The sequence below is a fragment of the Zootoca vivipara genome, chromosome 2 (assembly GCF_965207765.1).
Source record: "Zootoca vivipara chromosome 2, rZooViv2.hap1.1, whole genome shotgun sequence".
Lineage (NCBI taxonomy): Eukaryota > Metazoa > Chordata > Lepidosauria > Squamata > Lacertidae > Zootoca > Zootoca vivipara.
The window spans coordinates 27,812,718-27,827,545 of NC_142584.1; the positions used below are offsets into that span (position 1 = coordinate 27,812,718).

A 14,828-nucleotide genomic window follows, 5' to 3' on the forward strand; every position below is an offset into this window, starting at 1 on the left:
CAATAGTCTGAGGTCTTCACTGCCCTGGTTATTTCATATAAGCACCAATTCAATGTGGATACTTCCTTGGGCATCTGGAAGGCTTATATCATCTTATATGTTTAACATTCCTGTTCTGATAGTCACTGTATCTACAATGGGAACTGCTGGTGTTTTACTGGTATTATTCATATTATCTGCATATTACTGCTGTTTGTTTCCCCTTCTTTCTTTTTAAAATTTTAATTCCTCTTGATAATGAACACAGTACAGAAAGGACCAAGCCTTGAGGTCAGCGTGAACAGAAATTGTGCAATCATGATTTAAATATTTCGTGGAGGGGCAAGGGAGGATTCTAGCAGGACATGTGAATTCAAAGGCTGAGAATGGCAAAGCAAGAATGAAATAAGAAAATCAGTCTAAGGACACTTGTATAGAAGAAGTGTCATTATTATCTAGGAGGGTGTGAGTCCCAGTCTTAGAGCAAAGGGAATGATTGTACAGTACATGGGTAGTCAGGCCCATAAGAGCAGAAGTTAGATTACTGTGACGATCTGACTGGGAATATTGACGCCAACTTAAGACTTGGGGGCAGAGGGAAGAGAGAAGGACCAGAGGTTTGAAGCAGGGGGGAAACCTTGTCCAAGGGAAGTGGGGTCATCGTTTGAGGAGGATAATGGTCATATCAGAGGTCAAGGTTGGGTTATGGCAGATAAGTAGGGTTAGAAATCAGCAAGTAGGGAAACACTACAAGGTTAGAGCCAGGTGATGTTATTGGCTGTATTTTGTCCATCTGCCAGCAGATTCAAGGCTCAGAGTTGGGTTTGATTAAGTACCCGCTGAAAATAACGTATGTATCGTATTCGTCGCTGAAGACGGCATTGTCGCGCTCACCCTTGAAGAGCCTCACCCAGATTTCATCCTGGTCCTGCAGCTCCAACATGAGGCTCTGGCTCTGCATGATGCTTCGGTCGCTGGCCTGGGCGTACAAGATGGCCGCCTCAGCCCCATTGTGCATTATGTGCAGGTAGGTTTCCTTCTGGTTCCAGGTGTGCACATTGAGACTGAAGAAGTAGATACCGGGCACATAGCAGTAGAACTTGCCCATGAACATGTTGAAGTGTCCATAGAGGTTCACATACTCGGTGTCAAAGACAAGAGTCTGGTAGTAGTCGTTGCTGTGCAGGGGTTTTCTTCGGCCCACTGAAAAGGCAGCATAGTTGGTCTTGGCCCGCTCCCCCGGGGCCCCTATGTTCCCCTTCTGCCCCTTGAGGCCTGCCTGGCCCCTGCTTCCCGCAGAACCAGCCTTGCCCAGCTTCCCTTGGGGGCCACGTTCACCACGGTCCCCTTTCTCACCTGAGTAGTGAAGAGATCATAGATGAGCATCGTTTCAACTTGGGCAACCTTGGCCTCCACATTCAATCCAATGGGCAGGCCAAGGAGCAACTTGCACATTTTTATAGAAAGTATGAATGAATGAATGAATGAATAAATAAATAAATAAATAGAATAATCATTCCACCCACACTTGGGAGAGAAATCTAGAAGGGGAATGGCCCAGTCAAAACAGAACAATCATTTGTTGGCTGCATATACATCATCATCGCACATTTAAAGCATGTTACACTCCCTCCACCAAAGAAGCCAGGGAACTGCAGCTCTCCTCACAGAGCTACAATTCCCAACACCCTTAACAAACTACAGTTTCCATGATTCTTTGGGCGGAGAAGCATAGAATCCTAGAAATGTAGAGTTGGAAAGGACCCCAAGGGTCATCTAGTCTAAATGCTCTAAATGCATTGTGTTTATGCAGTGGTATATCATGTCCACCCTTGCGGTGAGGAGAATTTTACCACAAATGATGCCCTCACTTCCCCAGTTTCCAGAGTGGGTCCAAGTGTGTGGTAAAATTCTCCTTGCTGCCAGGGTAAGCACTAGATTGATGCCTGCCCATCTCAAAAACTTATCGCTTGGCAAATGTTCTTCTGAATTAAATGGAATTTAATTTTACCAGAAGCATATCTGCAGGCAAAATCGGAGGTTTCTCCTTTGCAAAACGTATGAGACAAGAATGTAATTGGAATATTTGGAAGTGAAATATTGAAATGTCTTAATTAATTCTATTGATTTAATTATGAGTCAATAAAATTAATTTTTTTAATTAAGTTAATTATGGAATCGGAACCTTAGCTGTGGGTAAGAACATAAATCCACCTCCTCTAGGTCTTAAATATTGTCAAATATGCATGTTACATACACACACACACTCAGCTGCAGCCATCTCTAAAATGTATTGGGAGGGTAGAGGTTCAGCAATAGAGAGGCCACCTCTGATGACACAATTTCTCCATCTTTCATATTCTTCCAGAGAAATCAGGCCATGTCCTAACGCAACCTCTGGACTCAAGACTAATTTGGTGGTGTCACTTGGCCTCTGTAAGAAAAGAGCTTGGATAAAATTATGATAACAGCTCCTCCAGGCCAGGAAATTTATTTTGCTTATACAGTTTCTTCCCAACCGGCCCCTCTGGAATCTAAAGAACCCAGCATTTCATCCAAAGGAAACCGTCCCACCCCTTATGACCAAAGCCTGAGGACACTGAAAAATCAAACTCACTACAGCTTTTGGAACTCCACTCCACGGCAGCTCTAAACTGGCACGCATACGGTTTTGCTTAGGCCAGAGGGCATTTTTGAGAACAGGCCAGATAAGGGGCCAGTGGAGAATGCTGTGATCCTGCCCCTATGTGGAACAGATGGCTGCCAGGGCACAGCCTGGAGATCCACCATGTGCCTTGAAGTTCTGTGTTGCATCAGGCAACATGGCAGCTGCAGCTTCCTCTGCCTGTTCCTCTCCCCGCTCTCTCCCGCATCTGCGGTAATAGGAATGGGACCCAGGGAAGGAACTGGCAGGAGACTCTATGGCTATGTTCAGAGACACCAAGGCCCAAATTGAGGAAGAGGATGGGAGCATCTGCCCAGCCCCAATGTCCTTGGGCTTGAGGGGTGTGCCCATTTCTACACCGAGCTGGAAGGTCTGGAGGAAACGTCTAAGCGCATTTGGCCAGATGTGCTTAGAAAGCTCCGCTTGATTGGAAGCTCTGGGGCTTCAAAGCACATTCAACCAAATTTGCTTAGAAGCCTCTTCAGACCTTCCTGTCAGATTTAGAGCAGGCATGCCTGACACACAGGATCCGCTCCCAGTTTGTGCCTCATGATTTTTGAACGCCCGAAGAGGACCATTGACTGTCTCCTAATGTGTGGCATGCTACCGAGCAAAGGCTTGGCATTTGAATACAGGATCTTGGGGTAGAGTTGGTGCCCCTTACCTTTTAGGATGGTAATGTTGATCTGAGGCATGGGTTGGTACATAGGGTATGCTGAAATGCGCTCGGGAGGATCGCAGCATCGCACACACTCTGACCCTCTGGGCCGCTTGCTGTATTTTTCATGGTAATTATTGGGCCTGGGGGGCAGAAACAGTACAGGCAGGCTAAGTCACAGGGCCAGGGAAAAGGAGGAAAGGGAACATGGTAACTCCCTTGGGAGAGATCTCAGGAAAAGGCCCCTGTTGTGTGAGCACAGCCCTATCTCTTTCCTTAATGTCATAGCATCACTAAATATACTTGGAAGAAGGAGCAAATGTTGCTGGTGTGAATTATTGAGAGCCGGGTCACTGAGATGGGACATGTTTATTGCAGCACCTAAATAAAATAGTTTCTCCCCAGTTGCTCCACTCTCCCAGGCCCCTTGTTCAGGACTAGGTTTTTCACTTGGGAAGACAGGAACATATGTCCCTAATTTGCAATAGCGGCTGAAAGCCACCATGCATCCCTTTCCCCACTGTCTGCCGCTACCTCAATCTCAACTCCAGCCCTAGCCTGGATGGCCTCTCCCTTTGCCCCTGGAAGGAATCGGCTTGTAGTGCTGACACGCTCTTCCAACGCTAACCGTTTCCAGGATCATCTGGGCAAGGATGCCATATGGTTGCCTAACAACAATGGCCAACTAGGCTGGATTTGCCCCTGTAACGGAGTTAGCAATGGCTCCTGATTGAGGAGTCCAAAGGGAAAGAGGCAACAGCATACTCTCAAAACATTTCGTAGGAGAAAACTGGGGTGCTTGAAACACGCTTCTTCTCATGCCACGTTGTATCCTGCACCGACTTCAGAAGCAGGGTGTGTTCGTAAATTGACCATAAGTTTCCTTACATTAAAAAAAACAAAAAACACCACCACTCTGTGAAAGTTGCTGCAACCCAAATACATTCAGCAAATGTTGTCTATCTGGATAGGCAGTTATATGGAGATGGAAGGGGCGTTCTACATTCATATGCAATAGGTTCAGCCAAACACACACACATCCACACAGCTCCTTTAGAGATCAAGGGACTCCGGGGGAATGGAAGGAAACCTGAATAAATTTACTCCACGCATGTGACATGTTTCTCCTCAAAAGGCAAATACAGGCCTTAAAGCTGGGTCGTTCCACCACCACCCTCATTTCAGAACAGGCTCCATCGTCTTGCGGGCGGCTGAGTTTCTCCCAGTTCACACCCCAGCTGCATCAAATGTGGATGAGCAGAAGCCTGCGGTAGAGGTGCGGTGGAAACTTGGAAACAGAATAGGCTGGCCAAACTGAGGAAAGAGCTCAAGAACAGCGTAACCCTTTAAGATAAGTGGTTAAGAAATCATGGGAAATTTGTGGCAGGTGCTCTGACACTTGAACTCAGCCTGCACACATCAGCACTGGGGTGATGCCAGTCAATTCAGTTACGCATGCACCGAACATGCCTTCCCACTGCACACATTAAATCAGTACAGTACCTTACTTTCTCGCAATGTGCAGCATAATTCCTGGCTTGTGCCAAATTTTTATCGTTACGGGAATTTTGCTTCTTTCAGGAACAGCATCTAGATCTAGCCAAGAGACTGGACAAAAGCCCCACTTTTGCTGCGGGGAACTAGCTGCTGCTGACACAGTTTCCTAGGCTCAGTGACTACCACTGCACCAATGAGGGAAAAGGGGTTTAGGTTGGGAGAGCTATTTCACCAAGCTTTCCCCCTTGTCTTCTAAAAAGGGGCCCCATAATTCCTAAGGAGGCTTCTGTCTGAAATCCTACACAGAGAGAGATGATTTGCAGTCTCAGCAGGGGAGTGGGAGGGAGGGAAACACGGTGTGAGTATGCAAACATTGCTCACAGGCTTTTAAGCCAGGATTTTTTAATTTTTTAAAAACCATGTATTTAACAAACAAATTTTAAAACAACAGTACCTTATACTTTCAGAATAAAGCCAGTGTTTTAGAGCTGGTGAGGTTCATAGACTTGTGGACTTGCCAAATTGTGGAGTTGGAAGGCACCTCAAGGGTCATCTAGTCCAACCCCCTGCAACAGAGGAATCTCAACACGCAGTCTCCCACCCAGTTTGGAACCATGGACCACTGGCTCACCCAGCCTCTATGCATCTTCAACCGTCTATCCAGTGGCAGGTAAGAATGCATATGTTCACAGGAGGATGAATGGGATTTCCACTCACTGGAAGAGGGAGCAAAAACTCACTATGTGGAGCACTCCCCATCCCTATCAAAAAAATAGGGATGCTCACAACACTTCTATACTTTCCAGCCATGACTAGGCCAGATTAAGGTTGGTTGAAGCCTTGGAACGGTGCTAATTTGTAGGAGACCTACAAAACATGGCCCTTTATTGTACAAAGAATCATGGTGGGATGTTCAGTGGTTAAAAGAATCTAAATTTTATGCTACAGCACAGCAATTAAGGCCCCCTTTGCAGTCATTTACACCTCCTCCAGAGCCCTTATCACCCAGCAGCCTCTGGCTCCATTCAAAGTGGGGCAGAGTGATAGACTTAATTGTGTATTAACTGCGTACTGGAGATGCACATTAATGGAGTTAATTGGGCATTGAAGTACAGCATGAAGTTATTTCTTTAACACTCAGCAGTTCTAAACAGAAAGCATAACTATTTTCAGCAGCTGTCCAGTTAGACTGTATCTCTCTCATCAGAACCCCTCTGAGAGAGCCTCAGAAGGGATCATCTTCCATAGCTCAAGGGCGAAGCCCTTGCTTTCCCAGAAACCTGTTGCTTGCTAGTTTCACTGTCATGACCCTCCTTAAGGGTTGCAAACTTTTAGGGCCCATTTGTCAACTAGAGAAACTGTCATGGGCACCATACACCATACACACATTCCTTCTGAAAATAGGCTGCCCAGATAAATTTGTGAACATCCTTCAGCTCCTCCATGATATTATGACAGCAACAATTGTCAGTAACAGTGGCTCTCAAAGTGAACCATTCACAGTGGGATCAGGTGTTAAACAGGGATGTGTTATCGCCCCAACCTTATTTATTATTTCCATTGTCATAATCCTACACATTGTCGGAAACCTTATATCCCCACTGTGGAAGGATGCGTGGATCCAGAATTGGCCTCCACAGTCACTTACAGACTCACTGTTAAAACTGTGTCCATGGACGACAATCTTTCTCGGCTACGAGTGATCGCCAAAGAAGAAGGAGAAGACGACACACATTGCAACCTATTCTGTTGGCTGCAACCGAATACGAATTTCAAGCCTAATTTCAGTGGAAGGAAGGACTCCCTGTGGGCATCACATAAGTCCTCTGTGGGCACATGTGCACATAGGCACCATGTTGATGAGCCCCGACCTACCTGGAAGTGTGATGCTGGGGTGGCGGAGGCTGTGTTGGTGCTCCAGGCCTCTGCTCCACATCCTCCTCATTGCAATATGCCTGGATTATCAGGCAGATGAGCAAAAGGGCACTTGGTGTCAGTGTTATCTTCATTGCTTTTGGCCCTGTGGGAGAAGAGAGAGTCAGGCAGTGAAAGTGTGGATGTGGCGGGCAGAGATTGCAGCAGCAGGGCACTTGGGACATTTTGAACCCTGGACTTGTTGGGTGTGCATGCTTTGGGTGGTAATACATGTTCTTTCCCTTGCTTCATAAGGTCTTATGGGAAGACCCAGTTTAGATGGCAATGTGCATTACATTGCTTACTTCAAAATGTGGTAAATCAGCTCTGCTGCACTGTTGTACATACATCCATAATTTTATTGTATGCTGCCTTTCCACAGTTCAAGCAATGCTCAAGGCGACTTACAACATGAAAAAAAGCATAACAGCAACATAACAAAAGTGGTCATAAACAGTACATAAGACATCAAAAATACACAACCAAACGGAAAATTTTCCACATAAATCACAATATCTAAAATAAAGGTACAAAAAAACCCCACCCAACAGCAACAAGCATCCCAACAAAAAATGCAAACAACACCCCAGCCTAAGGGTCTGTTCAGCAGCCTCAGCTTTTGTAGCTGGAGTCAGTCCGGGTCCCACCCTCCCAGGCAGTGCCGGCCCTACAGCATGGGGGGCTGCCAAACTGGGTCTTTAACAAGTATGCACATTTTCACCAAAGTACATAGGTTTGTATGTTTTCATCGCTTTGGCAGCCTTTGGGCCCGAAAGTTGTAATTTAAAAACAACAACAAGAACAGTAATCAATGGCCAATGTTTTCTTCCTGGGACAAGTCTGTGATCCCATGGCAGAGTGCAACTGAGTATACAAACTTATGCACATGTGCATAGTTTGCAAGCCTGCCCCACCCTAGTCCTATAATAAGGCAAGGCAGTGCAGTGCCAAGCAAAACTGGGCAAGTCTCCTAAGATCTGTGGTCAAAGATCCTCTGGGAATATTATCCAAGGATGAGCTACACAGCCAGGCCCAAATTCAGAACCAGAAGATTCTCACGGAAGCAGCTGTGTGTATTTTGCAGGGCAGAACAAGAGAGCACATGGACCAAAGGAAACAGTTACACAACCCATGTGCAGGTAGGGATCATGCAGGCCACATTTATACACCCAGTTGAACTGCAACCATAATGTAAATGGATGTGCAGGCATTCCCACACTGTGCAAGGAAAGGAACACACATGTACCTGTAGTTAACTTTATGCTGCATTCAGAAGTGCATCTGCATTAGAGATAAATGCTGATTTGAGACACTTGTCTTCCTCCAGGGATTTCTGGGAATTGTAGTTTTCTGAAGATGCTGAAAACCTAGTCCCTGCTCAGAACTAACATTCTCAGATTCCTTGCAGAGAGAAGCCATGCTAGTTTAAGTTTTAGGCTTCAAAACTGACTCTTGTGGAGCTTCTCCCATAACTGATTCTTATCCATTGCCACTCAGAATCCAACAGCCAACATGTCAATCAAAAGGGCAAAGACTAAGGCCACAAAGAAGCGCCCTCAGCATGCCACTTCCAATGTGTTTACTATGTTTGATCAGTCACAGATTCAAGAATTCAAAGAGGCATTCAACATGATTGATCAAAACAGTGATGGTTTCATTGACAAAGAAGACCGCCTGATATACTCATTTCACTTGGGAAGAATCCAGCTGATGAATACCTAGTCCTAGATGCTATGATGAATGAGGCTCCAGGACCAATAAACTTCACAATGTTTTGAGAGAAATTAAATGGCACTGATCCAGAAGATGCAATTAGGAATGTCTTTGCTTGCTTTGATGAAGAAGCAACAGGTTTCATTCAAGAAGACAACCTGAGAGAATTGCTGACGACAACGGGAGACAGGTTTACAGATGAAGAAGTAGGTGAGCTCTTCAGAGAGGCACCAATTGACAAAAAGGACAATTTCAACTACACCAAGTTCACCTGCATCCTTAAACATGGAGTATCATCATGAGTATGAATGATCGTGGATCTATTATATGGTTTAGAAAATGGTTTGTCCATTTGTTTGTTCTCTATGCATTTGGATGCCTTTTGAGATACCGTTGCCAAACTTGGCATGGGGATTCCCAAGCAGTCTTCATCAATGTTTTGATGCCGGACACCATTCTTAATCAAGATGGCAGTCCAAAACATCACTTTGGCATGACTTTGCCCATTTTTTCGGTATAGGTTTGGCGGCCTCTCGAGATATTGTCACCAAACTTGGCATGACGGTTTCCATAGGTATGCTGTAGTTTCTTGAGAAATACTTCTGTTTGATGCATTTCCCCCCAAGCCAACTGCCATCCAATTAGAAAAAGGGAAGCTGTGGTGACATTTCAGGCAGCCACTGCACCTGCGCAAATAGCAGCTTAAGCGAATTGGGGTTTGAGATGATGAAACAATTCCAGGTAACAGGCATCAGGTGAAGACATCTCTGCCCCCCCCCCCCGGTCTGTACAGCAATGTAAGAATGTGACTAGAAACAACCTTGCTGCATTTCAAGCCCCTAATCTCTGCACAGCCTCACTGTCGTCCGAACACAACCATTTGGGGAAGTGCTGTTGTATAACCTTGAGCGGGCAGTCTGTGGATGGTTAGACTTCAGCTGGTATGGGATATTTCTAACATGTCCAGATTTAATATTGAGTGAGGTTTTGATCCCATTTGAATTGTTGTTTTTAAAAGCAACATGCTGTTGGGATGTGGAGAACAAGGAGCCTTAGGTAAGATAGGTCATCATCCTCACCTGTTTGTTAGGTGTAAAGCCTGAAGTGTTGGCAGGCATTATGTAACAGCAAGATCCCTCCTGGAGGCTTAAAAACCTGAATGTTTAGTCTAACTGTCTCTAGCCCCGCAAGGCGAAACCCACAACAAAGGGAGCTAGATAGTATGCCCACAAGGAGGTTCATATCTCTTCGAGGACAAGCGTTATAAGCCAGAGACAACGGCAGGGCACACACATTGTTGGACAAACACAGGCTTGTAAGGAGGAAGACAGGAGCAGAGGCGCATACAGGGATGTGTTCTCCGGCAGTGTGTTTGTTTTTTCCGGTTCGCTCTGGCCACTCTCCATCTCTCAAGGGCCTGATACAGCAGCCGGTAACACTTGGGAATGCAAAGCCGTCACATCCTGGAAAAATCTCCGTCAGCATTAAAGAGACCACCAAACCCTCAAGAGTCCCATTCCAGTCAGGAAAACACAAAGAGGGTAGCAGAGTGTGTGTGGAGAGCAGAGGGTGACCCCAAAACCTATGGGCTCCCCTCACAGGTCCCAAACCATAACCCTCTTGGAAATAGAGAGGCGCTCCTGGAAGGGCCATGACCATCTGCAGCCAAGCGTTGTAATCCTGAGTTATTCAAAGGCTGCAAGTTGGCAAGCGTGCCAGGAGGCACAGCAGCCAGTGCAAGAATCAGCCTTCCCCTTCCCTAAACCAGAGCGAGGATGCATCGCACAGCTGCCCAGTGCTGCTTGTCCCGAGGCGACACTTCCCCAGGGAGGCAGAGGCTTGCCTGCAGCGCCAATGGGCTCTGCCCATTTAACATCTAGAGGTGTGCAGGATGTTGTCTAGAGCAGTGCCAAGCAGGGCTGGGTAGCCACAGGGTGAGGGGCCAAAAACCATGTCCCATCTACTGTAATGGGAGGGACCAACACAGGGCAGATTCTGCTGCACACACTCACAGGCGCATCCCCCAAAAGTAACTGAGGTATCAGCAGCCTGAGGCCTTCAGAAGGAAAAGGCCCTTGTGCAAGATCCCTAGGAAGCCCAGCCACTCCCCCTAGCCAAGCCTGCACAGGTAGATCTGAGCTCTTTTGCACACACATTTCTAAGTACCTGGCCCTGGAGGGCTGCCCAGCTGACGGGCACCTACCTGTGGGGCAGGATGACTGGCTGCTGCCAGAGCCACTGCTTGCCTTTGCCTTTGGTCTTCTACAGCATCCCCCTCCAAGTAAACGCTTCCGCCACCCCTTACTACTGGGGCAGAAAGGAGGAGAGCCTGGCTGCCTCGTGTCTTAGCCTTCAGATCTCAGGCTCCCGGCAGCAAGACGCTTTGTGGAAAACCGAGAGAGAGAGAGAGAAAGAGGGAAAGAAAGGGGCAGACGCTGTACGCCGCCAGCCCTCCTCCCTCAGATGGGAGCACAGCTGCCGTTAACCATATGTGTGCCCAGCACCCACAGCTGGGACAGAGAAGGCAGGTTTCCTCCGCCAGAAAGTGTCTCCAGATGTTGGGGTCCGGAGCCAAGGAAGGAAGGAGGGAGAGCAGGGGAAATTCCCAGCTGCTGCCCATGGCAAAGGAGATCAGATTGGCAAGAGAGGCAGTATGCAAGCCCGGCACTGATTCTCACCTCTGACTCCTTCAACGGCATCCCTTTCTGTTGTAGCAAACATGAGCCACACTTGTCTCATGTAGCAAAAACAACAAGATTATGGCAGAAGAATCTGTGCAGTGTATGGTGTAGTAGTTTGAATGTCGGACTAGGAGGTGGGAGACCAGGGTTCAAAGCCCCGCTAAGCCATGGCACTCACTGGGTGACCTAGGGACAGTCACCGTCTCTCAGCCTTAGCAACCTCACAGGGCTGCTGTGAGAAGAAAACTGGGGAGGTAAGAGCTACGTACACCACCTTGAACCCCTTGGAGGAAAACGTGGGATATCAACATTGCAAAAAATTCTGAAAGTATGGATTACAGTCTATTTCATCAGACACACACACCACACACACATCTACCTCCACCCATTGTATGCATTCCTAAACAGTGAGGTCAGAGGAAATGCAGAAAAGTACATCAGGCAATACCTTGGGAGTCCCCTTTCTACAGTATTTCCTTTCTACTGTATTGTTGTGTGCTCCCTGCTTCCCCAAGTGGTGAGCAGTTCCACTGTGCTACTTGAGTTTGGCTTCCTTTGGAAGAGAGAGCACTGGAGACTCGTGGCATGCATTTCTGTAGGGTTTGGTTTATTTATAAGTTGTGCGTAAGCAGAGGCCAGCAAGACATGCTCTTGCCAAGCAGCAGATCTGCTGCTGTCAATATCACATCCCCAGAGAGAGGAACTCCTCTCCTGCCACCCTGGGGTGCTTTGGGCTGTCAATTCACAGCTCCCTCTTTCTGTTTCAGAAAGCCTTGCTTCTTCTGGGTGTCACAATACAGATATCAAGCAGTTAATATGTGGAGGATATCCAGAGAATGGTGAGCAAGTGCAGTCTAGTGGTTAAGATAAAAACTCTTTACAATATGGTTTAGGAAGGCCAAACCTTAGCTCTTACCTGCCACCCTGTCAGTCTCTTGCCTCTTCTCTCGAGATACCTGAAAAAGAAAACCAGATGAAGTGTGTTTTGCTCCTTGCTTATGTTTTTACCCTGTATCAGTGGTCCTTTTCCCACAAGAGTCAGCGTTATCTATTGTACAGAAACAGTTCATTTATGAATCTGCCACTGTTCAGTAACTAGGAGGCACAAACAAGAAGTACTTTAATGGTATTTTCTCTTAAAGGATGTGACAAAGCGTTACCTGCCCAAATATGAAGGTGAAGAAGAGGAGGTTCCGGACAAAAAGAAGACAGTGGTTCATATGATTTGGACAGTATGTTTTAAGTATAGCATTCTACCTTTATGCAATGTGTATATGCTAACATTGCCTGTCATTTAAGTGCTTAATAAACACATATGCTTAATGTCTCTTATTCTACCACCACACCACCCCCTGGTCTACCTGATCCTTTGCACAGGGGGTGTCAGGGATTGAATCAGAGACCTTCTAGATGCTCTACTATTGAACATATACTATGATTCCCCCCCCACACCCTTCAGCCTCTACTTCTATGCTACACTAAGATTTGTAGAGGAGAAAATTTGAGCAAATTCCCTGTTATTTGGGCAAGCACAATCTAGGGCCCTAGCTGCTTTTGCTCACTGTGGTAGCCAGCCCCGCGATGCACAGCTCTGCCCAAATAGGAATCTTCCAATGCTGTTGCTACCCACCCATACAAAAAGCACACCTCCTTGCCTAACGAACGCCCAGTCCTCTCACATATGTAGGTCATGGCTGTTAGGAAAAGCCAGGCGTAATGAGCGGCTAAGAAAAAGCAGAACTGTGTATGAATCACTGAGCAGAACCAATCTATATACCAGCATGAAACTGTTCCACTAGTAATTCCCTGAAGGAAATCATTGCATAAGGGGGCGGCTGCTTTTCCCACAGTAAAATCTACAAAGCTAAGGCGCATACAAAATCAGTGATCTCCAAGTATAGCCAGGCTGCCACAAATCTAGAGCCACAACCCCCAGTCCGAATTAAGGAATGTATAACTTGTGTGGTTTATGAACTAAGAGAGCCACTTGTCATCCTATTACTGTATGTGTGTTTCTCCCTATCTTGTACCTTGTTACAATTTTATACTATGTGATAACAGTTTTCTGTCTGGATCAGTTATTTTTCTACTGCTTGTTATGCTGAGGAACCCAGTGGAAACGGATTAGCAGGAGATTCAGAGCAGATAAAATATACTACGGTACTTAATCTTCACACACAACCTGAGTCATTTATGGAATTTGCACCCACAAGATCTAGTGGTCGGCTACTAGCTTAAATGCCTTTAAAAGGGGATTAGAACTAGATAAAAAATCGTAAGATCAGAGGCAGTGTGCACTGTAAAACCAGCTGCTACATGTGGGTTTCCCAGATCAAGACATTCCTGATTCAGCAGGACTTCATCTATTTATTGCATTTATATCCCCCCCCCAGGAGCTCAAGGTGGGTCTCCTCCTCACTTAATCCCCACAACAACCCTGTGAGGGAGGTTAGGCTGAGAGACAGTAACTGGCCCAAGGTCACCATTAAGCTTCATGGCCAAGTAGAGATTTGAACCTTGGTCTCCCAAGTCCTGGTTCTAATCACTATACCACAATGGCACTTATGTTCTTATTATAAACTCGAAGTGATTCAGGTAAACTAAGGGAATAGGGATTGACAGGCAGCGACCGTTTTACGCACATCCGATATGTGTGTGACTGTGCACAAGCACATTGCACCTAACCCAGAAGTGACCTGAAACCATCACAAAAATAGGCAGAAGGGGGCGGAACAGAATGTTTGCGGGCTTTTTCTGTAGTATTTCAAATATGCATGTTTTCACTTAAACACACTGCCGTGGAATGTAACCCGTGCATAAACTGGGAGTTGCCTATCCTAAATGCTGCTTTGTTCCCTCCATTGCAAACTGGAGTAGGACACAGGGGTGCCTTTTAGTTGTTTTTGTCACAAGTGGAACTCTTTCTCTGCTCCCACAAACAACTTAACACACTATGAGGCATATATATGTGCAACTGAGATTGTTTTATATCAAATATATAATTTTAATCAGAGCTATCAAACAGCCAGAGTTTCTATGAAAGATTTTACACTGGTGAAGTTCATTCATAAACTAAAAAGGGCCCTTATTTGCTAATCTCTCTTTCTTTTAATCTTACGCAGGAAAACTTCAGTTATCTGACTGTACTTCAATGTTTTCCTCTATCCCTTCAAACACCCACTACTAACCCCCTTATTTCTTTTGCTGATTCCTTTTTCTCTTGCCTTGAATATCCTGGCCACCCAACTGAAGAAAAGCCTCTTTCTAGTTGTAGCTACACTCTCAGGGTAGTTATCTCTAGTCACTCATAACATGGGATCTTTGTCCTTTTATTCTGAGCCACTGCAGATTTCACAATTACGGAGACCTACTGCTCTAAAGGTAGGACTTCTAGGCATGTGTTCCAATTCAAGAATATACTAGAAACAAAGGGTACAGGAAAGGGAACTGTATTTTTACATTCAGAATAAAGAAGGAAGGGGGAATCCTTTTGTCACAGAACAGTTATTAAGTGGCATCCAGGTATTGTCCAAGGGCAACACTTTCTAGGAAAAGGTTGCAGCATCCATAATTGCACATCTTGCGGTTGGTTGCAGCTCACTCCTAGCCAGGGCAACTTAGGAAAGAGACTGAACATATAACTGTCAATATGTCATAACGCCACTATACAAATTTATGGTGTGACCATGCTCAAAAGACTGTGTACAGTTCTGGTTGCCTC

The 14,828-nt window shown here is 46.0% G+C and overlaps 1 protein-coding gene and 1 pseudogene across 1 annotated transcript; one reads left to right on the forward strand and one right to left on the reverse strand.

Moving 5' to 3' along the window:
* Window positions 1–206: 206 nt before the first annotated feature.
* On the reverse strand, window positions 207–11,017 carry C1QTNF1 (C1q and TNF related 1). Its single transcript, XM_035104194.3, has 4 exons — window positions 10,630–11,017; window positions 6,675–6,819; window positions 3,309–3,445; window positions 207–1,335 (listed from the first exon to the last, which is right to left on the reverse strand). Exons 2-4 carry the CDS (start codon window positions 6,806–6,808, stop codon window positions 785–787), a joined length of 822 nt encoding a protein of 273 aa, XP_034960085.1. The 5' UTR covers window positions 6,809–6,819; window positions 10,630–11,017; the 3' UTR covers window positions 207–784.
* On the forward strand, window positions 8,226–8,743 carry LOC118076296 (myosin regulatory light chain 2, smooth muscle minor isoform pseudogene; annotated as a pseudogene).
* Window positions 11,018–14,828: the final 3,811 nt, after the last annotated feature.